The sequence below is a fragment of the Balearica regulorum genome, chromosome 5, assembly GCF_011004875.1.
Source record: "Balearica regulorum gibbericeps isolate bBalReg1 chromosome 5, bBalReg1.pri, whole genome shotgun sequence".
NCBI classification, from domain to species: Eukaryota; Metazoa; Chordata; class Aves; order Gruiformes; family Gruidae; genus Balearica; species Balearica regulorum.
In genome coordinates, this window is record NC_046188.1 from 1,984,063 (window position 1) to 2,011,633 (window position 27,571).

General features: G+C 46.0%; 1 protein-coding gene across 1 annotated transcript in view; it reads right to left on the reverse strand.

Moving 5' to 3' along the window:
• Nucleotides 1-27,571, reverse strand: part of MDGA2 (MAM domain containing glycosylphosphatidylinositol anchor 2) — a 383,424-nt gene that overhangs the window by 50,270 nt on the left and 305,583 nt on the right. The window contains exon 10 of the mRNA XM_075753135.1: nt 904-1,052. Within this exon, the coding sequence (XP_075609250.1) occupies nt 904-1,052 (149 nt within the window). The remainder of the gene's footprint in view (nt 1-903; nt 1,053-27,571) is intronic.

The following is a 27,571-nucleotide window of genomic DNA, read 5'->3' on the forward strand; positions in this document are numbered from 1 at the left end:
TGCACTTGTAGTGTTGGGCATGGACAGACTCTAGACAGGGTTGGGAACAAGGGGTACGGCACAAAATTTTTCTGCTTTTAGAACATAAAATTGTGAGATTTTGTATGGATTTAGCTGTAGGAAGATCACTTTGTCCTGTGAAGGGGACTAAGCAGAGGTGTCGCCATTTAATGAGAGTTTAAGCAATGCACAGAGTGGTTCTTTCACTTTAATTGACTAAAGCTTTTTAGCAATAACTTTCAAAGAAGACAGATGATATTTTTCTTGTTAAAGGGTAAATTAATGAGGATGACTATGTTAATTTAACAATTCCTCTGCAAGTGGGCTGGTCCCACACGTCCTTAACAGCACCAATTCCCACTGAAAAGTTCACAGTGAATCTATGAAGATGCAAATGTGATCGGCTTTGATGCGGTCAAGAAAGATCACCACATGTTTCCGTAGGAAAGCCACAGCTATCCCTATATTTATCTATTTACATGGGGGATCTAATAAAAGAAATATAGATACACAGAGAGAGATAAAAAGTTTAATTTCATTGCAAGTTTCTTTCATGTAATCTTTCTACCCTATCTTGATCCACAGCCTCTGCAAATCCTCTGAGGAACAGCTCTTTAATCTCAGCGTTTCACACTGCAAATGTGCAAATTAGTTTTCAGGATCTGCAAGCGGCAGAGGAATACTTCTGCAAGATGGCAGCAAACCTTCCAGAAGGAGGAGAAACAACTCTGACTCATGGAAGATGAGAAGAGGGAGGAAAAAAAAAATTAAGATTAAAAAATAATGAAATGAAATGAAATGAAATGAAATGAAATGAAATGAAATAAAAATAAAGGCTCAGCAGTCCTCACAGAGGACAGCACTCAAAAGGCACATCCTATATGAACAAATTTCTTTCCTCACCTGCCTAATCCCTAAGCGATAGGCAAGGATGCGGTCCACAGCGTCGGGGTTCATCTGGGTCCACTGGAGACTGTAGGAGTAGACGCGGGGTCTGTTCTGCCACAGGGGGTTGTAGGTGTCGTAATAGAACTCGGGAGCATAGGCTTTGCCTGCAGGAGACAGGAACGAAAATGGGGAAAACAAAGAAAGCAGAGACAGATCAGGCAGCCAGTTTTGGAACCAAGTGTTGATGCCCAGCCTGAACCTGCCCTTGAGTAATTTTGTTAAATACCTTCTTCCAGAAACACATTCTGGAATTATTTGCCCCCATTCATTTTTTTAAAGGATTCTAGTGGCAATAGTTTGCCTTTATCTTTAAGTCACTCCTCAGCAGCATCCGTGGCCCAGGTGTGGGCAGGGGAGGGGAAAAATTAACTGAGCTCGTAACAGAGGCAAGCTGGAGTGATGGAACATGCCTCGGCACTAATTTTTCATGGCCCAGCTGACTAAAATAGAGATATCAAAACAAGCTGCACTACGCTGAGCAGAGGACCCAGTGACAGCTGCTGTAGCTGGCACAAATAATACAAAATTACATCCATGAGCTGGAAATACAAGACTGATATTTCCAGCCACTGCTGCCTTCATCGCATCTTCTCCTCTCCAGCTTCCCAAGTGAGAATGCACATAAGCCATCCTTCATAACACCTCAGATGTGCAGCTATACAGTACATTATTTAGCTGAACGTACTGATTTGCACTACAGAGGGAAATGACATCTTACAGTGCATCTTGGGTACACGAGTGTTTCACCAGAATGTTATTATATGAAAAACCTAACGATGATTTCCCAAACACATGATGAAACATTGCTTGAATTCAGTAAATTTGAGTTTCCTTTGACTTAAACCCACGAATACCAGTGACACCTTTACATGTAAATTACCTTTGAAGCCTCTAGAGTATCCCATAATGAGTGATTTGTCTATAATAGCAAAACTTCAGGCACATAATAGCATCTGAGATGCAGCAGTGCAGCTGAGCCATCTAGACCGGGTTGAAGACATGAGACAAGAGCTATAAGAGACCCAGGACCTACTAGAGCCATAGCTGGAGCTGCATGCACCATCCGAGAGCATCTCATGTACCACCAGGCACCTACATGCAGGCAAATAAGTTGAGTTCCATAAAGGCTATGAGTAGATGTGGGAGAGACAGGGGTGTTTGCAATTAGAGCTGCCCCCAAAACTTTTGAGGGAACTTTGCTACACTGGAATGAGCCATTCCAACATGCCCCAAAATATCTTGGTGGATTTGTCCTAAAGGAAAGTGAACCAACGTTAGACCACACACCAGTATATGCTAAAGAGACATAGATCAGTTTTCTATTTTTAAATAATTTTGCATTGATCTTTCCTTAGCATGCCATACCAACAATGCAGCACTGCTTCTGTTTCTTAAACCAAAAAAGTTTGGATTGACTTGAAACAAGTTTTAACAGCTGGATTTCTAGGAAGTGTTGTTAACCACCAGTTTTTGCCCTGACTGATACAATACGAACAAAACCCCAAGTCCAAGACTGACCAAAAAAAAATTAAAAAAACCCAAAAACCAAAAAAACTCAAAAAAAAATTGAGTACAGCCCTGAGGAGAAGGACTTGGGGTGTTGGGGGACAGGAAGCTCAACACGACCCAGCAATGTGCACTGGCAGCCCAGAAAGCCAACCGTGTCCTGGGCTGCGTGTCCAGCAGCGTGACCAGCAGGTCGAGGGAGGGGATTCCGCCCCTCTGCTCTGCTCTGGGGAGACCCCCCCCCAGTACTGCGTCCAGCTTGGGGGTCCCCAGGACAAGAAGGACATGGAGCTGTTGGAGAGAGTCCAGAGGAGGCCACGGAGATGATGCGAGGGCTGGAGCACTTCTGCTATGGAGACAGGCTGAGAGAGGTGGGCTGGTTCAGCCTGGAGAAGAGAAGGCTGCGGGGAGACCTTGGAGCCCCTTCCAGTCCCTGCAGGGGCTCCAGGAAAGCTGGAGAGGGGCTGGTGACAAGGGCAGGGAGTGACAGGCCAAGGGGAATGGCCTGAAGCTGCAGGAGGGGAGATGGAGATGGGATGGGAGGCAGAAATCCTTCCCTGTGAGGGTGCTGAGGCCCTGGCCCAGGGTGCCCAGAGAAGCTGTGGCTGCCCCTGGCTCCCTGGCAGTGTTCAAGGCCAGGTTGGATGGGGCTTTGGGCAACCTGGGCTAGTTGATGTCCCTGCTCATTGCGGGGCAGGGGGGATGGAATAGATGGCCTTTAAAGGTCCCTTCCAATCAAAACCACTCCATGATTCTATGATCTTTCATGGAACAGGCCCATCCTTGCCCTGCCCAGCTCTGCCTCCTTTGCCTGGAGTTTCTATGCTTTGAGCTTAATACTGTTGGAAACAGGATGGGGGCAAACACAAACCAGGCTCTGCTACGTTAAATGCTACATTTTTGTTACTTGAATTATGCAAAAAGGAGACGAAAGATGGGAAATCAAAACATTTGCAGATATTATCCTCCTGAGAAGGTCTAAAAGAGACTTGTCAATAGAGAAAAACAGAAGCAGAATGAGGTCTTCCCACCTCCCAAAGCTTATACCTCTGTCCTTTTATTTCTGCAGGGTGTTTGTCAGTGGGAGTAATTATGAAATGCAATGAAAAACAGGACAGCGTCACGGGAAGACGTGGTCTGCCTGCTCATGTCGACCTGTGAGGGGGTATGCATTCATTACTCACCTCCTTTAATTCAGACATTAGGAGCTTGTGCCAAAATGCACACTGTATTTAGGTATTTTCTCCTCAAAACTATTCTTATCTACAGGTGTAAATAGAGATGGATGGGGAGGAATTTTGACCTAGAAGTCTGAGAACTTTGATCATCAGAAAGGTAGTGACAAGAGAGGAAAAGTGCATTAAAAAAAAAGAAAAAAAAAAAAGGGACAAAGGAAAAATCATGTGAATATATATCAATCTTGTAGTTATTGATCAAGCTTTTATGTTTGGGTGTGTCATCCCCTCCAGCCATGCTTTTCTTTTCAAAGGATGAAAAGCCCTTTTAGCCAAGATATTTTTGCCAATTGCCTGATGAAGGTGCACATTCAAGTAGACCGGAGTAGAGCAGATATATGCTAGTGCTGAAGTAGCAAACAACAGTACTGTGAGGAAAAGAAGCAAAGCAAAACTGCTGTTTTAAAAAATGAAATGTAAGATAAATGAAAAGACGATCAGTGGTCGATAAGATTTGTTTTCCTCATTTATGTGCAGCCGAAATAATGGAGAAAAGCTCATGCTGAATGCAAATTATAATCTTCTCCCTTCTACTGCAGGTGGACATAATGGCATCTCTGAGGGTCTACAGAAAGGATCCATAATTAGACGCTTGTCACAATATGGGCACTTGAACAACACAGTCACCTTCTGAGAAATAATGAGGACCCATGAAGAGTTGCATTATTCTAAATCCCTCTGAACAGAAGAGCTTTCTGGTGTGAATGGAGATGCTGAGAATTTAACAACACAACATTAAGACCTTAACTTGCGAACTTCAGAAGAAAGCTGGCCAGTTTTAGAGTACATAAAAAGCAGAAGTTGCCTTTGGAGGAGCAGGAGCTATGAGACACGTAGGCAATCTGCCTGGGCTTGGTAGGTGTCCCTTGTCACTACGACCATTTGCTCTGACTCCGGACAAACACCCCAAGCCTGCCCCCATCCAACCATGCTGCTTCCAGAGGTGATGCTGTCCAGCAAAGATGATCCTCCACCAGAGAAATAAAGAGATGACGAGCAGTGTAAGAGATGTAGCAACAGCCCTTGGCTGAGGATGGCTTGAGTGTGGGGAGGCAGCAGCTCACTTGGAGGAAACCACCGGCAGCAGAGATCAGCTCAGCAGCCAGCTATAAGCCCTGGTCGTGCTTGGAAGATGTTATCGCATATTCCCCACTGCGAGAGATGTCTCCAGCACGCGGAGTGTGGGGCTGCTGTCCCTCATAGCCCAGCTGGGCATCTCTTGGGGCTGCCAGCTCTGCCCACCCCTGCCTTCCTCCCTACAGTAACGTCAGCCTCACCTTCGAAAGCAAACCCCCTTGTTTTGTTCCCAGTACAGGAACCATTGCCCTGGCTCACGTCACTTGCCCTTTCTAAGCAGAGGCAGCAAAAATGGCTTTCCTCTCACTCCCTTCAGCTTGTGCAGCACTCAAGGATTTATTAAAACATTTCAGGACAGGCAGGCAGAGCTCAGCCTGCCGCCGGGACCCAACCTCGCCAGGCTTCAGCTAACGGGAGGGAGCTGTGACCAACTGGCCACTCCTCCATCGCCCACTGAGGGGCATTTTGGTGCACTGGGAGGGATGCGACGTCTGCGCCGATTCAGATATGTAGGGGAAAAGGGTGAAACTCTTTCCGGTCCTCAGGAGGGTGCTGGCGAGAGGAGCAGCGTGCCATGGCCATTGGTCCAGGGGTTAAAGGCAGGGGGAAGGCAGGGCAGCTTCTGCAGGCAGCTTCTACGGATCCAGGAGCGCCGCATCACGGGAAAGGGCAGCATCCTGCTGACATGTCACTCCAGCAGGTCCCGAGGGGGGACAGTTTAATGCCATGATATTTTTTGTGTCTGTTAAGGCAATCTGAAGTCAGGTTTAGAGCTCCATTAACATGTACTAGTTTTAATTAATCCCTCCCTCTGTGCTCGCACTGCAGGAATCTGAGTAACTGTGATGCTTGGGGCTCTGCCAGGGAGACGATACATGACACAGTTTGATGTGGAGTATATTGTTTGTTTTCCTTTCTATTACTAGCAAAACATTTATTTTTTTCATCTTCTGAATAGGTAGCATGTGCAAAATAAAGATGGTTGGGATTGTGTACGCAGGGAGGGTGGGAGCAGGGGAAGGAGAGGTAATACCGAACGCAGTTTTGCTCATCTGGGCTGGCCCCTGCATGAGACAAAAATGCGTTGACAGACAGACCAAATGTTTGTGTTTGAAGGCTACACAGCTAAAATAAAGTGTGAATTCCTCCCCAGCACGTTTACAGAGGCCACCCAGCACGAGCAACACAATTACGCATCCTGCTGCATTTGTTGCTGTTGTTCCATCAACCTGAATGCATCTGCATACGAAGCCTACAATTATCAATTACAGCTAACTGCACCCCTGGGCACACAGGGGTTGTTCAGAATTTTAGCTATCTCCCTTCTCAGGTTAGCCCAGGGGGAAGAGAAATACTCTCAGGACCCAACTCTCCACTCCCATTCACCTGGATTCCCAAGCACATCCCAGCCCTGCAAAGCTTCTGAATTGCAGACACACTGCAGAGGTCTGCGATTATTGGCAGTGAGCAGCAATTGTTCCTTCTTGTGTCTTTAACTTCAAGAGGCGAAACGGCTTTTTTTATTGGGCATTATCGGTGCATTTTCTGCATCTCTACTTAATGTCCAGCAGATCAGCAGCCCTGGAACATCCTACCTACAGACCGTCCTCCAGGGCAGCGGCCACAGGCTTTTCCAGAGAGCCCTCTGCTCTGTCCCTTATCATCGGAGTTAAAATTTGCTACATATTAATTTCTATGAAACTCTGAAATAAGACTTCAGGGAGATGCAATATCAGATCTCAAGAAATAATGATCTGAGGACATAACTGTGATTACTTAGCGTGGCACAAAGGTCCTTTCTGAGCAGCAGTTCCACTAATGTGTCTTCTGGGTGGGACAAGAATATGTTCACTTCCCAGATGCATTGAGCGTGTAGACTTCCTCAGTTGAAGAGTACTTCAACTAGTGGACAGACATCTAGGGACAACTTAAATATCTATATTCATAGGCAAAAAACCCAAAACCGCTTACTGCCTGCAGACAGTAGCAGTTATCTGAGCCAGCTTCAAATGAGACAGCATCTGTACCAAACGCGGTGTGGCTGCTCCGCGCATGTGCACAGGCAGGAGAAACCAACGTGGAGGCTGGCAAATCAGTTCTGAACTCAGGCAGAACGCGGAGGCTGCTGTGGTCCAGCGGAGCATTTCCCCGCACTCACCGTCGGGTCTCAGCATCTCAGGAATAAGCACGAGCACCAAGATGGACGGGCCAGCACTGCTCCGCTATTTGGCACCACGCGCCTGCGGACAAGTGTTGTACAGCTTCTTGTAGGAGGAAGAAACTATTCACTGTATGGCGAAGCGCAGAAAGCCCACAGAAAAATATATTTAACAATGATGAATTTGGAAAATACATCCATAAAAGTGTTTTATGTTAAGGTTGTGCTTCTCTTCTGGTGACAGGTCGCATTTGTTCTAGGTGCGCTCTCTTCAGTAACAGTTGTACCAGCGGTCATTGCCACTGCACAAGCAGCAGCTCCCCTCGAAGACGCACGCCGTGGGGATTTGCTGCACTGCTCAGCCTACACCCCACTGAAATGCACCCAGGCCTGGCCAGGAACGAAATAGTCCCTGGGTGAAGGTTTCATGGAAAAAACATGGGATTTGGGAGAAGAGGAATGCAGCGCACTCTGCAGAGGTGAAGGAGCAAGCCGTTTCCCCGTGGGGCAGCGGGAACACCCTTCTCCTGCCAAGCAAACCTCCCCCCACGCAAAGCCAGCCCAGGGACGGGACTCTGAAAGGGCTCACAGCTGGCCGGGGACGTTTCCCCAGGACGAGCAGCTCTGTGCAGCTAAGGCATCTCAACCGCCCTCACAAGCGAGGTACCAAAGGTGCACCAAATACATTCTGCTTCCTTCTTCCTTCCCAGCATGAAGCCCCCCACGAGGAACAGGAGTATCCCCAGGTTTCAGCAGGAGAACAGGGCACAAAGCAGTTTCCACCTCTGAGCCCCAATCCCTTCTGCTCTCGGTTTACAGAAATACTTCAGCAAGGCATGGGTTATGGCAGGACCTCCCCAGGCACTCTCTAACACACAAGAATGTGCACTCATTTGAATAGAACTGCTCTGATGCATTTGTCCCAAGTTTCTAAGCAACAATTAGTTTTTCATCTACCGTACAACAGCTGACCAAACCAGAAGCAGACACGTGTGTTTTTCTGATGTACGGATGAGGTGATAGAAGCTCATCAGTATTAAAGAGCATACTATAGCAGAGTGTTAAAACATAATTGTTTTGTGATGGATAAGAGTCATCAAGTTATAAGCCTGGTTTCAGTAATTACTTATTTCATAATGAATCTGAGGCTGGATCAGGAAGAGGAACAAGCGCAATCTGTCACCGGTCCCACCGCTGCAGAACTAATGCACCGCTCTGCCCCAGTAACATCCCTCGCACTCACGGAGCCCTTCTGCAGTCACTAGCATCCCTTGTGCACCTCACTGCCGGCAGCATTTGAATTCCTCCAGGCAACACATCCAAAATATTATCCACCAACTCTCTACTAGCGTAAGGTCAAAAATAGTATGGAAGGCGATATGGAACTGATTCATAGCAAACAAGCAAACAAACAGAAAAGCCACTTCAACTGCTTATCATTAAATTCATGCTACATCCCATTGCACTGCTGGGATCGCAGCAAAGCCTGAAGTACTGTCCTGAAGCGCGTCGATGCACTTACTTACTCAAATGGGTCCTGAACTGGGACCTATTCGAGGAACTCCTCGGCCAGGCACAGAAGATCTTCCTGTGGTTCTTTTCAGTCATTTATCCCTCAGAAACTTAGCAAAATAAAACAATCTTCTAAAAGAATTGCTTCATTTCAGTTGCCAGTACATGGTTTCCAAAGTAACGTAAGAAATCACGAACACGCACTGCAAATTTACATTGTAATGAGTGCAAACACAACCCACTGATTTCAAGCAATGGCAATAAACTGAACAACGACGTTCCCTCCCTAATTATAGCAGCTGACTACGTACCCCAGATGGAGTTTCAGAGTACCGGGTTAGTGTTTATGCTGGCTTGTCATGCAGAAACAAACAGTAGTAACTGTGCAGGCACAGCACCAGTAACAGTGACAGATTTAGTAGACACGCAGACAGAGCACTAAAGGAATCATTTCCGTGCGTTGCCTGTTTATGTTCCCCTTCTCTTCATATCTATTTCTGCTCATTTGCTTGGCACTAGATGGTTTGCGAATGCAGCATCTTTGCCATCTCTGTTCCATATTGGTAGCACATATGCACTTTAGCTTCTCATGACAAGGAGATCAGTATAAGCGATGATCAGGGTGTCTTGCACTTTATAACAGCAGCTATAAATGTTTAGGGAAAAATAGAATAAAATCAGAGATGCTTCCCCTTTTGACAAGTTCAGCTCCAGACCTTTCTGTCTTTAAAATGCATGAAGAGTATAAATCCTAAACAAAACTATATATTTAACTGTGTAAAATACTGGGAGACAGTTTCTGAAAAATGCTGCCCTGTTTCATTACAGGATATATATTTTATGAAGGATTTTCCATAAGAAAGAGAAGATACTTTGTTCTTTATTTGCATATGTGAAAGGAAACGTATGTCTTCTCCTAGATCTGCTCCTCCTCCCAACACAGTCACAGTCCTGCAGCCAAATAATTCCCGTCACCTCCAGCCTCCCTGTAATCCCACGCCTTCCGGCTCTCCGCATCCCTGGTTTGGACTTCCCACCATCACTGACCCTGCTGCCTGTGCCCATCCATCCCAATCCAGGCTGGAAGGTGGCTGATACACAAGCAGTTCAGGATGAACAGCACAAAGGAATGCATTTCAACATTTGCAAAAATCTCTCCTTATGATTTTTTGGCCAAAACTGCTCATAGAGGTGAACATCCATTTTCATACAGCCTCGGTCCTTTTGGAAACTCCACCTGGTCGGGTGCCAGAACCACCTGCCCACCCTTGTTCCCCCCAACTTTCATAACAGCTTTAGTAAAACAAGTCTCCTTACTGAAAGCTCGTCGTGCTTTGCAGATCAGTCCCCACTGTGGCTTTCTCAGGGTCCTCTGCTCTCTTACACCATTTGGAGGCTCCTCCTCAGTCCTCTTCAAGATTCTGTATTTCATGTGCTACCAGCTTCACACCAGGAGTTAACAGTGCTTTTTCTTCCATAGCAGTCTAGCTCTAACCAAACCAAAAGCTTGGCTTATTCTTTCCTCCAGCTAGGCAGCCATAGATCCCCTCTTCCCCTTCTTGCAACCACCATCATCCTCACATCACTAACTTTTGGATGGTATTTTCAATTTGGAATTTCCTGTAGAGCCTCAAATCTTTCCATTCGCACTATTTTGCTGCGGGTTCCATCTGCACAGCATCCCTAAGGTATTGCCTAGCCAAAACTTGAGGATTCACAGCAAATAATGCAGACATGGCCTTCCCTTAGTCCTCCTAAAGAGTGACTTCCAGGGACTGGCATTGTTTGGAGTCAAATACAGAGCCTGAGAGATGCAGTTCTACTGTCTGTACCTGTAGACCCATCTGTGAGACCAGGTAAATTCTGAAATAGTCATTTATCCTTGTGTGGGAAAATGAACACTGATACTGCTGGTCAGGCAGGACAAGACCGAGCAGGCTGCGAAGCAAAGCCCAACCTAGAGCCCAGAGCACCAGACCATAAGCTGGGGCTCCTGCTCTACCAAAAGTAGTTTGCCCACTTTGGTTTCCAGGAAAGGACCATCTAAGCCATAATGGAACAGTTTGGCTGAGCAGCTGAAGAGGCATTTAAGTGCCGAGTAGTACTAAAGCTAATCAAGTGCAAGCATTAATAATAAATAATCCCCACAAAGTAGGTGGAAGAGGTTGCTCTTCTAGGGAATTCTTTACTGCAGGAACAGACCACCATGTATTTGCTGCTCCCCACACCATGAACGTGGGGATGACACTTTCCCACACTTTCCAGCAAAAGTCCCTTCCCAAGGGATATAAACATTTGCTAATACATTGCAACTTGCAGGGAAGGAATGATTTGGGAATCAAACTGAACTTCCAAATGCCTAACTGAAACACAAATTTAAATGTATATGTACTCAGCCCATCTCAAATGATTTAAGAGGTTCACATTCCAGGTACAGAAAGGTCTGCTTTGAACGAGTAAACCAACATCCCAGCTAACACTGAAGCTAATATAAGTTTATACCATGGAGCATGCTAGGCATTTCATCCATGAGATGCCTTCTCCACCTGCCCTGTAATGATTTCTTCCCCTTTCCCTCTGGTTCTCCTGCACCGATCCCCAGCCCGGCACCTGCAGCCGCAGGACGGCAGCGCTGCGATGGAACGTCTCGCCAGCGATAACCAAACGTGACATCTGCTGGCTGAGCCGTGGAAGAGCTCACAACCATCTCCTCTGCAACTCCTCCTCCTCCCAACACGGGGTTCACAGGCAAAAGCATTGATCCTTTCCACATGGAGACCAGGTCTCACCGAGAACCACACACAATGTGTTGCAGGGTTTTGTTTCAATTCATGGGGGCCTAACACGTCCGTGTTTGCTGACAAAAGGATTCAATACAATTTGAAATTAGGTTTATATCATGGTACAAAGTATTTGGATTTCCTTTCGAACAGGTCATGATAAGATGTGACCTGTGCGATGACATTTTGAGGGATAAATACATCCAGTTTAGAACAGTCTCTGAAGCTGACTCACTCACACACAGCCCCCTTTTTATTGGCGAGCTTTCTGCAAGCTCACATCCACATATAGACATATTTGCCATAATTTCATGGAGTAATTTTTATAGACACATATGCACACACTTACATACACCCTACATATATGCGTGCGTGCATGCATGTTTGCAGACACGTGTCTGTGCCTGACTAGAAAGCGGTTTCTAAAGCGAGGTGAAATACAGCTCAACAGAAAACAAAGAAGCCTCTGCTCGAGGTGGAGGCGGTAATTTACCTGTCGCTGAAGTGAACGCTACAGAAATCCCCCGGGATCTGCAGGCGTGGAAGGGGGAAGCAGTGTCACTTGCCAGTAAGTGCTAAAGACCTGATAAATGAAGGGTGGGTAAGGAAATGAAAGCGGTGTCATGCAGAGAGCAGGATGCTGTCGTGAAATCGTAAATAATAACATGTCACCACACGCATATAAAGAAAACTGGCCTCTGAGAGGGGGGTGAGGGGAGGAAGCCCTGACAGTGCCTGGCAAAACACGTATCTTGGGATCGGAGCACAGCACTGAGCCACAGAAGGAACATTTGCAGCTGGGAGATGACGCGGCTCTGTGCAGTCCTTTGGGAGCAATGCACCGAACAGGCAGCAGCCGCTGGACGGGCTCCATCCCTCGCCACGCTGCTGCCCCCGTCTGCGGGTGAGCCTGGGGCCGGCACTCCACCCCGCTCCCGAGCATCCCCCCGCTGCCGGGCATGGCAGGTCCTCCTCCACATCTGCCCTGCGGCTCCGTCCATCGGTCCCAGCTCAAGCCCTGCTCCTTGGCCGGGCTTCCCCGATGCTTCCTAAGCTTACCAGGACCATAAGCTCTCCCCTCCTGGCACTCAGAGCCACGCGGCTGCCTCACCCCGTCCCTTCCCTACTGCGGGCTCTCCAGTTCCTGGGAAATACAACAGCTTGTGGCTGCATCGATCCACTCCAGAAACAACAACACGCAATACCCTGACATCACACAAGCAAACAATCATTTTGGAGGCAGAAACTAAACAAAATGCCAGCCAGCAATGGAACTGCCCCTGCTTCCCACCAGCAATATGGCAATGCAGATTTTTGCTCCTCCCTGGGCGCTCGTTGGGCCAGCTCTGCAGTGGTGATGCTTGAGGGCTCCCTCCTCAATGCTCTTTAGTTCAGTTTCTTCAGGCTCTGTGGGACTGATTTACAGCAACCACAGCGGGCAGGCTGCTTCATGGGGAGGGCCTGGTTCAGCTCCAATGTTAGTTGGGGCATGTTCTTCACTCCCATATACCAGCTCCCTGAAAACACACTGTCAGGGCTGCCAGCAACAGAGAGCCAGCCCATGGAAGGGATGTCTTTCGCTCTTCTTCTTTTTTTGGTTCTGTTTATCCAACATTGAATAACTATCACCAGCCCAGAGCATCGCACACTCAAGCACTCCATGTTCTCTAACTCTTGGGGTCCGGTTTGGCCCCCAGACATAGACCTACAGCTCAGCTACCAAGAGCTCTCTACTTCAAAAGCAGCACCATTTCTCTTTATTACTGCAGTTGCACAAAGCATCCTGTGATCAGCAAGAATGCCTGTGTTTAGTTTTAATTATCAGCCCTCAGAGGCTGCTTAGAAACAGCCTGAGACGTAGTGGTGAGGTAGGGAGGGAGCAGCGACGCTGTGCTTGGGGACGTCTGGCTGCAGCTCACCTCCTTCACCTGGCACCACACTCTAGCAGCCCAAAACACTGCAAACCATGGAGGCCAAAAGGACATCGGACGTTTAGAGACATTCCTGGAGGCCACATGCACCAGTGCCCGAGAAGCAGTGGTTTCCCGTCCCCCTGGGATGGCAGCTCAGTAGCCACCAACGGTGCCACGTGCCAGCAGACCGGGAAGCAGGAGATGCCAATGCCTCTGCTTGGCTCCAGGCTCATGCTGAGCGCGTGGGACTGGTCACTGCTGCAAATGAGTGCCCAGGCCCTGGCTTATGGCCATGATTCAGAAACACAACTAAACCCAAACAGTACGTGCAAATAGTTTTACAAGCGGTGCAATCCACTGCTGCATTCACAAGCCTCTCCTTTTTGGGTGAGCTAACTTTATTTTCCTTGCCCCCCTAGGGCAGACTTGCATTAATAATGAATAGGTCTGAAGCGCAGTGAAAACCTCAGATAACCCCTCCCTCTACTTCTCAAATTAGATACTTCAGCCTCAGGATGGAAATAATTAACTTCATTTTTCTCTTCTTACTAGATGACAGGATAAGCAGGGTTGAGATCCAGTAATAACACCTTGCCACCTTTGCTAAAAGGTCACATTTGGCACTGCCTGCTCCACTGATGACTTGCAAGAAGTAAACATCCCAAATTTCAAAACTCTGCCGAGTTTGGAAATTAATTGTCAAGAAGGCAGTCTCTGGCTCAGAGTCCGCTGCCCTTACTGGGCTTTGGACCAGGAGATTGGTGAAAAAAAACCTGTTAACACAGTAAGAACTGTCTTTCATATTTGACCGCCTGCAGTTTAAACTGCCCCGGTCAAGCGTGTGGGATGGGGCAGCAATCTGCTTCTGAGGGGGCTGGCACAGCTCCTCGTAATTCAGATTCTCCACCAGCAGGAGCGAGTTCAGCGGGAAACAAAACAACATCGACACTCTGCATGCTTTGGAAAGGGTCTTTCCTGTTGTACATTTTTAGGAGACGCTCTGAGCTCAGCAGCACTGTTATAAACTCCATGGCCTCCAAGGTCTTTAATTAAAACCAAATACCTACTGTGCATAGCAGATGAATGAAAAATAATATTTTTTAAATGGTAGTGATACTTCGGTAGAAACCACATAAGTGAGAACACAGGTGACATATGGTCTTTGACTATTTTTTCCACTTCCTAGAGTTCCCAGCCATCCATGACCATCCCTAGACTGGCAAACTTGAGAAATCTTTAAACAAGTGGGGAGAGAAATTACTTATCCTGACATTTTTGCATGTGTTTCTGAATTAAGGTAGGCATTGACTAGTTAACATTTAACCAAGGTAGAGTCTAGCTTCTTATTCCTAAGGTCTGAGCGTAAAACAGAGCTCTCACTGCAGCCGGGAAAGCTGCAGTTGGACTACGGAGGGCTGCTGCTCCCAAACCGGAGGGAGATGTGGAGGACAGATGAGGAGCAAACAGTGCTCCAGGAGACAAAACCCAAACAAAACCAAACCTGAAGAGGACACATCCTAGAGGAAAAGATGGTACATGACCAACGATGCATTTTCCATGGAAAACAGTCTTTCCGTGAGGTGATGCTCGCAAGGCGATGAGGTGCATAGGAATGTACTTCAAGTTTCAGACCAAAGACACCAGGGGTGTGTGCAGGGAAATAAAATAACACATTGCCAGTTTAACTCCAGACATGAAATTGGGATACGAGCCTATTGTAATCAGTGACATCGCAAGAAATTTTCTCCTGTCCTTGGGAAAGATATAAATGTTACTGCAACCATCATTAAGCTTTACATGAAAGATTGTAATTTATATAGTCAGTTTATAGCCTGTAACATTCATTTAGACTTACTGGAAAGCTAATAACTTATAGCTAATAACTTATAGTCAGCTTGTAATCAAATCTTCCTTAGAGAAACAGTGCTACAGACAGCAAGGATTTACAGGTAGGTTGTATGGGTGTCTTCATAAAGAAATAAATTCATTCTAACAGTAATTTAAATCACTTGCTCTACCAGCTCTCTCCATATTTAAATCTAACAGTCCACGGGCGCTAGAGGAGCCTCAGCTCCATGCAGGCTCTCAAAGCCCTACCTCAAACTCACAGTTCCTCACCAAAACAGACAGCTTTTCCCTACCAGCCTGGAAGGGCCCAGCCCGTGGTTATATATTTGTACTGAGAAAAGGGAAAACAACATCCCGAGCTCTCAGTGATGTTAAACACCTGGTCATTTCTCCCCTCAACTAATAGCCTCCCACCACCGTCAAACAAGACACCGATATTCCCAATGCCACCAGGCTTGCAAAGCATCCACGTCCTGCAGAGCAATCGGGACATCTCTTGCAAACTCCACTGGCACCACACGAGCACATGTGCCCATTTTCACAAAACAACCAGTAAAAAAAAACCCAGAAGAAACAGGTCAGACAAGGATCAGCTATCCCAGCTGTGCTCAGAAACTTGACTACAGAAATCAAGGACTTTGCTTCTAACACTGCCTCTGTCCTTACCTGCTGCTGCCCTCTGCACTTCTGCCTTATCCAGGCATCCAGATCTTTAGCGTCAGCAGTCGTGGCAAATGCTAAGCCATCTGCATGCAGGCAAAACCCCTGAGTACAACAGCAGTTATGAACGTGTCTGCACAAAACGGCATAAAAAAAAGATGAAAATACAAATCATGTGAATGGCTTGCACGTGTAGTGCCCGAGTTCCTTCTAAGAAGGGAGGATTGGGAAGACACAGCTCAGTCTGGGGCACACGTCAGGACATGTCCCCACCAAGGTGCAGTGAGAGGATGGAGTGGAGGTGTTCTCCACTCTTGGGAGTTTCTCAGGAGAGCAGCCGATGCTGCGGACCGCCGAGGGCAGGTCTGCGGGCGACCGCAATGGGGTGCCACCCAGATCCCAGAGACAGAACCAGCAAACTAGCTCTGCAATAGAGAACAAACCCACACCAACACAGTGCTGGGCTTCTTCTCCAAACCCTACCTGAAATGCCAAGAGGTCTCCTGTGCATTGGGGAGCAGACAAGGCATGCAAGCATCAGCCGCGAGCGCTGGTGTCTCCATGCAGCCCTGTGAGACTGGGCCACCCCACTCTGGCAGCGGATCTCTGCATCGGATCGGGTGAAATCCACCACGTAGCACTGCCCAGGGTCAGCTCAGATGTGCTGTGGAATGCTCCTCCACAGGCGAGAAAGAGCAGGCAGACCCAATGGTCAAAGACAAAAGGACAATGTGGGCTCAGAAAGCAAGAATACTTTGCAAAATCATTGATTTTGAACCAAATGAGCTTCGAGCAACCTATATAAAGTTCTGCCCACAAGTTACGAGAAATGCAACTGGCAGACGGGGTATTAATAAAGCTGATTTTAGAAATGGGATTGAAATTGTTTTTAAAACCTGCAATTTCAACCAATTTTCTCCATTTTGAAACATTGCATCATTTTCAACTAACTTTAAGGAAATCCTTGGCTGGAACTGATTTTCAGCATACTATTGAAAAATGGTAGGACAAGTCAGCTAGAAAGAAATCACAAGGTACAGTTCAAACTGGAGATGAACACAGAGGCAAGCAATACCAGATGAATGTGAGCAAGAAGTAGCCAAACACAAAGGCAATGCTGGATTTGGAACTTCACAGAAGAGGTGGCAAATGAAACATGTAAGTGTCCCCCACAACTTTTCAGTCAATTCAGTGGGACTTTCTGAGACCCAGAGTTTAACTGGCTGGATGGAACCATTATATTGGACATATTATACCATATAATTAATGCAGAAGTAAAAATAATTGTACTAGAGTTTCTTAATTTCATTTTGCATTGTCCTTCCACACAAAATTACCTTCAATTTCATGGCAAATAGTGAATTTGCAAGACAACATAAAATTTCTATGTTATTTTGTATCATCAACCTTGTGCATGGCGTGCATTCCCTTGCAGTGAAGTGAGGTCAAAGGGACCATCCAAGAGACTCGGAGGGCTGGCAGAGGAGTCCTGCCTCCCAGCAGCCACGTCAGTAGATGCAGCATACAGGAGACAGCACGGAATGCCAGCTTTAGCAGAGGGACAGCTGATCCATCCTCACTGATGCAGAAGGTTATAGCACATGGGCACGTTGCAGCCTGGTCCCCAAGAAAGTAAGGAGGAAGGCACAAAAACCAGGTGGTCCCTATCTAAATCACAGTCACAGGCAAAGATCTCCACCCTTTCAAATCCCCGCTGTGAATATTGCATCCCTTTTAGGTGAACGAACCGCACTGATATTTAAACATGTTGCTTCTGTGTCCCCAAACAGGCTTCGAGAAGATCTCTGCATGTGGCAGGCTTTGGTCCATGGCTAGATGCTAGCTTGCCCTCAAGAAGGCAAGCTCCTTGTATACTCGTTTTTCCTTTGACTAAACTCCTGGATTTCGCCTGTGAGCAAGTGGAAGCCTGGGCCTGGCATCAGAAGTCCTGCACTCAGGAAATGTGGCTCCAAAAAAAGGCAGTTTATGCTCAAAGTTGAAGATAACCTGCTGTAATCCATCACAAGCTGATGGTTTCTCAAAATAGCTATGAAACACAAGAATCAGGCCAAAAAAAAAAAAAAAAAGTATGCTACTTAAAATTTCTGTATGCACAGGTAATTTAAATCCAAATTGCTGGCTTCCATCTGTGCTTCTGACTCTTCTGAGGTTCAGCTATGCCCAAAGACTGTCAGCCAGCAAGGCAGCCGTATCCAGTAACTACTCAAAAGACAGTCTACAAGACAGGAGTCACTGAAAAAAGTCTTCAATCTTCTGCTGCTCTTGCTAATGCCAAAGTTGGTTGGATAATTTACACAGATTGTTTTGCTCATCAACACAAGCAACAAGAGAAGGGGTAGGGTTGTTTTGTGCTCTGGATGATGGGCAGGAGCGTATCCCTGAGATCAGAGCTCATAATTCAATAAAACACACAACTGTCAAAGCGGTCTTGAGTCTTACTACAGCAAAGAAGCCAACGATACAGTGTGGATAAAAGGTCTCAGAGGAGTTTAATTAATTTAAACTGTTACTCCACTGAAACATCAGAGCTGTAGCAATGCTCATGGGTGTGCCTGCACCATTCAAGAAAAGTGCATTATCTGACGATGAAGTGTCGTTTCAAACAGGATTTTAGGTTATGAATCCCCAACTTTTTTTTCCTCACTTTTTTTTTCCCTATTACCGCTCTTTATTGCCACGTTTCTGTGTCAGTCTGTACTGTTTCAAGTGTGTGAAATTGTGTTTTAGTTGCCCATTCTGAAGTGGTTCAATCATTTTTGGCAGTAGGTGCCTTGAAAAACAGCACTGCTCCTCTAGCCAGCCCTGCCGTGCAGTTACACATAAGTGAATTTTTTTTTAAGTAATTCTCAATTTCTAACTATAAAAAATATGCTCAGGATGATTTAGGAAAGGACATACATCTTTTATTTGGTCAGAAAATAGTCTTATTAATAGTCCATGGATTATGTCGTATGACTTGTCTGTACTGGGACACGCTACGGTCTGAAGGTGTTTTATCAGTACTTTCTTGGTGCCAAAAAAGTTCTCTTCTATCGAGAGAATCTCTTACATTGATTGATTATAATCTGTCAGAGACTTGCAATTATCTTACATGATTTTGTTATACTGAGGTAAAAAAAGCAAAATATCTTCAGCATCAGCCAGTATCTTTACATCATTTTTTGGTATTAAAGAAAAAAAAAAAGAATTTAGAACTTTTAATCAATTTTGTTTCCTTTTTGGCATGGTTCTGTATGGAATTGGGCTGGGACCAAAAGCCAGCAGACTTCAAGGCTGCTCAGACTCTGCCGTCAGACAGAACGGGGACGTCCCTCCCATCTTGCCTCAATGCAGCTGGTAACAGTTTGACCAAGTTTTGATAAATCTAAAATATCCCTCAGCTGAGGAGTGCTGGAAGCTGCCTCTAGAAATCTATACAGCATGACCTCCAGTTTGAAAGGGAATGGAAAAATTGCGAGGGGGAAGAAGCAAATGCCGCCAGCATCGTGCAGGGCCTTGGGGACAGCAAGATTTGGCACCTTGCTTTGCTGTTCTGTGACATGATTACCGAATCAGGGTATGGCTGAGCCCCGTGCACTTACTTAACATCCTGCTGCCATCGGTCTGTTCATTTGTGGGGGATTTTTTAATGTGCGGAGAGGAGAGGGAGGCTTTAAAACACCAGGAGATGCCATTAGCAGCCATTCACGCACCGCGGGCTCATTGTGCCAACAACACTGCCGGCCTTGTTGGAGGGACGGGGATAATAAGCTCAGTCCCAGACTGCTTCTCAGAAACCTCCTCATGGGAGGGCTGGGGGGTTTTTTTGGCCTAGAAAGTTGCAGGGACGTAGCAGCCACTGGAGAGGTAGCAGGGAGCCGTCCCAGCACAACCCTCGCGTGGCGTGCCGGATGCTGCCGGTGCAACGTGCTTCTACCCTTGATGCGGCCACCTGAGAGTCAACAATGCTCCTCAAAAAGAGCCAGGAGTTGCCTTGTGTGGAGACACACATCACAGCCCCGAGATGAAAAAGACAGCAGAAGATGGATGTACCCTCCTTTGGGGACTCTGCGTGTCCAGCACGGCCAAGAACAGGCAGATATGGCCAGCTGACACAGCTCTGCCAGTCTTGGGGACAAGGAACCCACCTCAGTACCACCAAACAGAAGCCAACAGTGGTGCTGAACCACAACAGAAGATGCAATAAAGAAACTGGCATATTGAAAAGAGATGCTCAAAATTAATTATAAGGATTAAGTGAACAATGTAACTGTTGATTCTAATTTTAATTGAAAATGAAAAGCAAATTTTGCTTGAAATCAAACAGAAATTGATGTTTCCCTCTGCTTTTCCTCTTAAAAGCTGAATCCTGAAGCAATTCAGTGTCGAAGACAACATTCCTCTGGTCCAAAACACTCACCCTGGAAAAGAGGGAAGATGGGGAAAGACGCTGCTACTCCCTCTTTCCCAGCAAAATCCTTTCTCTCTTTATCTGAGCTCTGAAATGAGCTAATTCCCGCGCTATGATGTGTGTTGACTTGGGTTTGGGGAGAAGGTAGGATGAGGGTGGGTAAACTTTCATCCTCTCCTGCTGATTTCATTTTCTCTTTCGTATATGGTATTTGAACTTATAGACCAACAGAGATGTTGAGGTGTGCTCGACTTCCCGCAATCACCGTTGTGCTTCCCGTGGCAGATGTGTTCCACGGCCACGGCCTTCCTAAAACGAAAGCATGAACCTGTCAATTGCCCTGGATCTAGCTCATTATTTTATTTAGTTATTTTTTATCCTCAATCTTTTTTCCATATTTCAGGTTGATTTAACAAATAGCTATGTCACTGACCCAACCCTCTGCTACAGAAAGTACCACTCCTGCATCCAGAGGGCTCTTCCCAGAGTACACATATATTCTTACCAGCCACAGAATTGAGGGGAAAAAATAACCTTGTTTTAAAAGATCTAACAGGACCTCATTTCTGGATTCATATAAATTATTTAATGAGCACAAACATTAATTCTGCAGTTGAGGGAAAAAACCCTATGTTTTACTGCACTACAGAAGCTGTTTTGATGTTTGATTAGGTTTTCTTTGAACTCAGCAATTTTAAAAAAAAATACTCCATTTTACTGGGTTTAACCTCTCTGACTTAATTTTTGAAGGCCCCCATTTCTTTCTCATTCTGTTAAAAAGCCATTTCAGTTGTGTTGTATGTAAGGATTTGTTTGGTTTATTTAAAAAAAAAATCTTTTGTTAATATTTGGAATTTTTCAGGACAGTGAATATTCCTTCTTGTACAAATGTGGAAGGCTTAACACAATGCAGATACTACCCCACAGCTAATAATAACACAGAACAAACAACAGCAGATTTTGGTCAAGGCATGAACTGCATCATGACCAAAGGTGGCAGTTCTTTTTGACTCTAAGAACTGAAACTTTTTTTCCTCTGGAAATTCATGTACGCTCTAGAAAATAAATATTCATGGCAAAAATGTTCCTGTAGATCACCTGCAAAACCCCCACCTTCTGGATAACCTATAGCAGTTAAACATACTGCACCCAAATATCAGGGCTGTGCTGCCAGCTCCTTCTTTTTTTATTTGGCATTTTGAGACTACCCAAAATTACTGACCTAATTAATGTATTTGACGGATCAGCCATGAGTTAGATTCTTGGCACCACACTCATTTACATTTACTTCTCAAAGGAGAAGAAAAAAGATTCTCTAGCTATACTAACACAGCATTTTCTCCAGAAAACCAGCACAAAAGTTGCTTTTTTGCAATGTTTTGTTGTTTTGGTTTTTTTTTTTAATCAGATTTGATTTAATTCTGTTTACTGGAGAAAGTGGCACCACTAAATACAGGTGAGTTTTCAGTAAAGCTCCCCTCGCAGTTGTGTATTAAAACATCAGAACCAAGCAGCACTGGCTCTTAACTGAAAATCTAGCTGCTACAGAAATGCCAGTATGCCAGTCTGGGGATGCTGAGTAACTCAGCATCTGGCCCTGAGCCCTGGTCTCTAACCTGTCTCTAACCTTCCCCTATTTTCAGGAGCTCGCAGACATCAGCTCCCCCCATCACACAATGATGAGGTCACAGGCTTGACAGCATTGCAGTGCCAGACCCCACATTTCTGCAGCGTGCTGGAACTCGATTTTCTGAAGAACACAGCACACGTGGGCAAAGGCAGCGCTCCTGGAACGTACCAGTTTGATTAGTGATCGAACTGAACAGATGCTCGGGTTTAGTTTAGGTGGAGACATTGTGCCATCATCGCTTCTCCCGTTAGCTGTCCTGGCTGCACTGAAGACGGCTCAGAGAGGTCACCGACTTGCAGGCATGGCTTGACTGTGGCCAGGACTCTCCTCTTCATTAAAGCACGTGGAAGAAATCGCCCCTCTGTCACTATGATATTATTAAAAGTGTATTTACTTTCTGGGGAGCAGATACATCCAAATCCAGGCTCATAATCAGACGTGATCATTTCAGTGGGATCTTCACCTGACGGCAAGCCGTGGGCAGCGACGCAATCCCTAAAGCGGATCCCTACAGCCCAGCCATCTCACCAGAGGCACGAAAGAGCACGTGGGTATCTCCAAACCAGCGTTACACCAGCCTCTTCCAGGGACTCCCGCTCGGGAGGAAGAGCTGGGCTGGAGCAGCTGGCATCGGCGGATGGCTTCACGTCCCCGTGCTGCCGGGCACTCGCACATCCCAAGGAAGTCAACGGGCTCTGCGCTTGCTGAAAACCACGAAAATAAGACAGCTGGTCTTGCTAGCATTGAATTGTTAACAAAAAAAAAAAAAGAAAGAAAGAAAAGAAAAAAAAGGAAAAAAAAAATGCACTGTTCTCCACTTTTGCATGGTTTTAAAGCAATTTTCCAAAACAGACATCATTGTGATAGCATCTCCGTTCAGGCTGTAAATCAGCAGTAAGGAGATGAAAATTCAATCTGAGGCTCTCAATAACACTACCCAAGAGAAGAAGATAAAGAGCAAAGGGAATCGGACCTCAGTCTCAGCCTTGCACTCCGGCAGATTTCAAAAGGATAACCATCAGAAAATTGGCCATTAAAGCAAAGTATCTGAGTGCCTGCTGACAGACGGGAACGCACCGCTGAACGACCCAGGGCCAAACTACCACAAGTATCTCAGCGGTTCAGGAAAATGTCACGGCTAATCTCGATGCAGATGAAGAATCTGAAAGCAGTAAGTAAGTTAGTGCTCCATGAGCCAGCAACCAGTCACGAATGACCCGCACAAATGCAGGCAGAGTCCAAGCAGAACTTCGATTTCAGAAATGTCCTCAGACAACACGTACGTGCTCCAAGATGATTTGGATGTTGAAGAGTAATGCTAAATTGTTTTATTTAAAGTAATCTTTATGACGGGATAATGAATTAGAAAAATAAATGATTTGTCTAACATTCAAAGAAGGTAAAATAGAGGATTTGGAGGCAGGGAGCAGGTGGAGCACAGAATTGTGATGGAATACAGGATCAGAGAATCCCAGAATCCCAGACTGGTTTGGGTTGGAAGGGACCTCAAAGCCCATCCAGTGCCACCCCCTGCCATGGGCAGGGACACCCTCCACTAGCCCAGGTTGCCCAAAGCCCCATCCAACCTGGCCTTGAACAGGATAGGAGCATCCAAGCCCCTGATAGCACAAGTCAGCTATTTTAAAAGAGATTTTTGCATACGTTGTTGGTGTATTTGTGTGGACATTCTTTGACCTCATGTCACTTTTTTTTACGTGCTCTGAAACCAGCATGGGCTGTGTGGGGAGAACAGAGCAGAGCAGGAAGAGGGTGAGATGGGCGAGAGTTGGGGGACGAGAGGATGACTTCCCGCAGTCCCCCTCCCCTCTTCATCCTTCTGTCTCTCCCATTGTTTGAGTACTAAATTTTGCTTAAGCTGGAGGGAAAGGATATAAAGCGTCTAACAAATACTCTAAGGGAGAAAATGGCTAAATTGAATTTTCTCGTAACGTGGCAGAAAGCCGGCGAACACCCGCTCTGCCGCTCTGCGCTGCCCTCCAGCAGCGGCCCCCGGGGCGCCTGGCTGCAAAGAGAAGCCCTGCTCTGCATTAAGATGATAAAACGACAAAAACCAAACTCAGTAGGAAAAAAAAGAATAAAAAAGGCTGAAATAAACAAACAGGAATAATAACACTGAAGAGAGGATCTTTAGATTAAAAATTAATGGCAGCCAGCTAACGGGCACTAGCACATTGCTGCAGGGCTCCCGCATACCCGGGCGGCGACTTGCTCGAACAGAAAGGACGCAGAGGATGGCTGCAAGAAGGCATTGGGGAGATATCACAGTATTAGAGAAGCAGATAGCATAAACTGGGAAGATTTTGATTAAAAATAAAAAAAAATCCACCAACCCTCAAGCCCTCTGGTACTGACTCTACACGACAAATTTTGAAGTCACCAAAGTGGATCAGTTTTCTTTAGACTTCAGCTGAACCAGGGTTTTACCCTGCCAAAAATATCGACAGTAAACGGTTTGGAGGAAAAATGTCACATATTAAAAGAAAAAGATAAATATTTAAAAGAACAAAGCAAATATAATTTCTTAATTCCCGCTGAGGGAAATGTGCATAAGAGAAACAGAAGTGTGTCTACCAAGGAGAATATTTGATTTATTCTAAGAAAAGAAAATGTCTGTATTTCCAGCACAGCACTTGCCTTTCCCATATAAACTTCCTAAAAGACCAACAGCTGTCCCTAAGCTGCCCCAGTAACACGCCTGCGATTTACCATTTACCATTCCGCTCTGATTTTTAAAATTAAAGGGACATTACCTATTGAACAGCACACATTTTCGTCCCAAACAAATGGGCTTTAGCATTGCTAATCTAGAAACACTTCACAGTGTAGAATGGAAAGAGAAAAAAGGAAAGACATTTTTTCAGATTTCATTTTTCATTGACACCTTGTGTTAACTGACCCAGGATGGCCAGCCCTGCAGTCAACGTCCCTGTATATTTATTGAGGACATCAGCAGGAGAGAAAAAAACCACAGTTTTAAGCCTGAAAAATATAACTGGAAATGTTCCTATTAATGAGAGAAGGTGAGAGACAGGCCTCAGTATATGAAATTATTGTAATCTGATTCTTGAGCCTGATGAGATTTCAAGCAGATGCCTGCCTTTAAGTCTCGACTGGGCAGCAGCCGACGATTTGAGGGGTTGGGTATTTTCCGCACGGGCAGGTGCATCCATCCTGGAGGATGCAGGGAACGGGGCAGGAATCCTGCCACCTCCTCACTGGGGAAGCTACAAACCCTGTTCGGCAACACTGAACCTTTTCATATTGACAAGCCGACATGATTTCCTCCAAAGTCTCCAAGGAAAGAGCCAAGGAGCTCACCTGCAGTAGCTGCCCGCAGAGCCTGGACTACAGGAGCACAGCCACCGTCCTCAAACACAGTAGGTAAGGCTTTGACCACTGGCCGGAGGCTACGGGCTAGCAAGACTCACACCCTGGGTAAAATAACAGTACGATTACTGTGAGGCTCTCCAGACAATGAATTAGAGCATAAAATCCCATTATTGCTCCCCACTTGCGGGGTTTGAGGCTCGTGGGGTTGCGTGGCAGAGGCTGTCCTTGCGGTGGGGCAGGACAGCAGTGGCACAGCACCGCTGCTGTGGTAGGGGCAATACTCAGGCCACGGCTGTTTGCTTCAGTTCTGGGTTATTTTTTTGTTTAGAAATGAGCATAAAATGAACTGGCACACACCTCGAATGGGTCAAAACCTTACTTTTTGGAATTTCTGCCAGGGACCTGGTTTTGCCCCTAAGTTATTATAACTGTGTTCCCTAGACAGCCCCCTTAAACTGAGAGTGTGCAAGAGCTGGTGCTCCAGGTAAGACAGGATGGTCTCTTAGAGCTTTAAAACTTCCCAAAGTAATGAAAACATTCACTTAAACTGTGCTTGTGTACATCTCATTGAGAAAAAAAAAATATATTTTCCACTCACCAGTTGATCTTTCGGTAGTTTAGGAAGACTGTTGTTCCGAAATATTTCTGATAAGTAGATTGTTCTTTATCCCGATGTTTCTACTTCCACACTTGCCAATGAGCTTTCCTAATGTGCCAAAAAAACCTGACTGATCAACCAACCACCAAACTGACAGAGATAACCCAAAGCCCAAAACAGCCACTGGCAGTTATCGGCTGGAACCACGAGGAGGAACAAATGGTTTTAGAAAAACCCCAAGTAACTTGTGCGCAAGGTTCAGTAACGCTCAGCATCCCTTGGCCACGGCCAGTGACTACCCAGCCCCGATGACTGGCACTACAGCTACAGGTTCCTGGAAAAGGGAGAGGAAAACTCCTGAATTCAAAGCATTTGCAAAGAGAAATACAACACAGCTCCGGCACGTCCCTCTTCCAGTACGGACACTGGTTGGATCATTCCATGGTGGGCAACCACGCGGTGAGGAACAGAACTGACGTGAGAGGCACTGCCACGTCTTCCAGCTACCACACACCCAGTTCAGGTCGTGAAACCTGCGCTGAGTTACCTGCTTGGGAAGTTGCCTTCACGCTGACAAAAAACCCACTGTACAGTGAAAACAGTTCACTGGCAAAATCCTGACATTTTGGGATTGTGCAGGTAAAAAGAATACAACGACTCTGCTTCCAAACATACTTTCTAAAATAGGATTTTTGCGTGTTGCTTTACGTGAATCCCATAGAGTTTCTAAGAAAAAAACTACACTGGGAACCTACAAACAATATACACTTCTGTCCCTCAGTTTAGCGCAAAAGGCCTTCCCTAATAAGAAAGGATTAGCGAAGCTATAAAACTTTAAATGGTAGAATGCTGTTTAGTTCAGCTAACAGGGCCGTGGAGAAGAACCCAAGACCCTGCAATTACAAATATCTGCAATTTATTTTAAAATGATGCCCTTGCGGAAAAAGCATCCCGGCTTTCACAAGAGGCTGGATAGTAATTCCGATACGATTTCAGCTCGATGCCGCACAGACCACAGCGATACCGCGCACGGTGCCAGGGGCAAAGAAGAAACACCGAGGCAGAAATTGCTGAACAAGTTTCCAGCCAGGACGTTCCCGCAAGGCCACGCGAGGAATCGCACGGCTCCTACCGGGGATGGACGCTGGGATCATACAGAAGGGCTGATTCAGTGTCCAGCTCCACAGATAATTCCCTAAGGCGTGGGGGAAAGGGAGGCAGGGGACGGAGATGCGCAGGCAGACTGAGCGCACACGGCAGGTATGGGCATGGCCCCGGGTTTGCTCACGATGTGCTCTGCTCTGTCTTGAACTCCGTCACACCGCAGAACCTCCAAAGAAAGGGAAAGTGGTGGCCACGCTGGTAGCTAACAATTATAACCTACGTAATTACAAGCTGATTGGCTTGACGTTGCTCTTGGCCAGAAGCACTGGAAGTGTGATGCAAGACTAATAAGTAAATAATTAAAGATTGGCTCGTTAATTAATGCGATATTCTATGGCAAAAAAATTCCACAAAGCAGAACAACACAAAATCAATATTCAAAACTGTCTTTGCTCACCAGTGGGATCAGAAGTTAGTTAGTAAAAGTAGCTACGTCAACATAACGCCATTAGTAGCTTTGTTTAGTGTTATGATTACTCCTTTAACTAGCATCTCACAAATTATATATAGCACTGTCAAGCCAGCACCATAAAGGATGGACAGACGGATTTCATGATGCAACTTAAACGAGGAATCATGCAAGGATGTGTATCTGACCCTTTCGAACACACCGATCAAACAGGTGCAAGAATTTAACGTGGATGAAACATTTTGTTTCCCTTACCTAAAAGACCCTCTTTGGACAGCAGCTTTCGTGAACAATTCAGCCCGAGGCAGCCACCAGCACGGCAAACTTCAGCACAAGTGGTTAAACTTGCCAAAGTTATAAGCTGCCGAAGA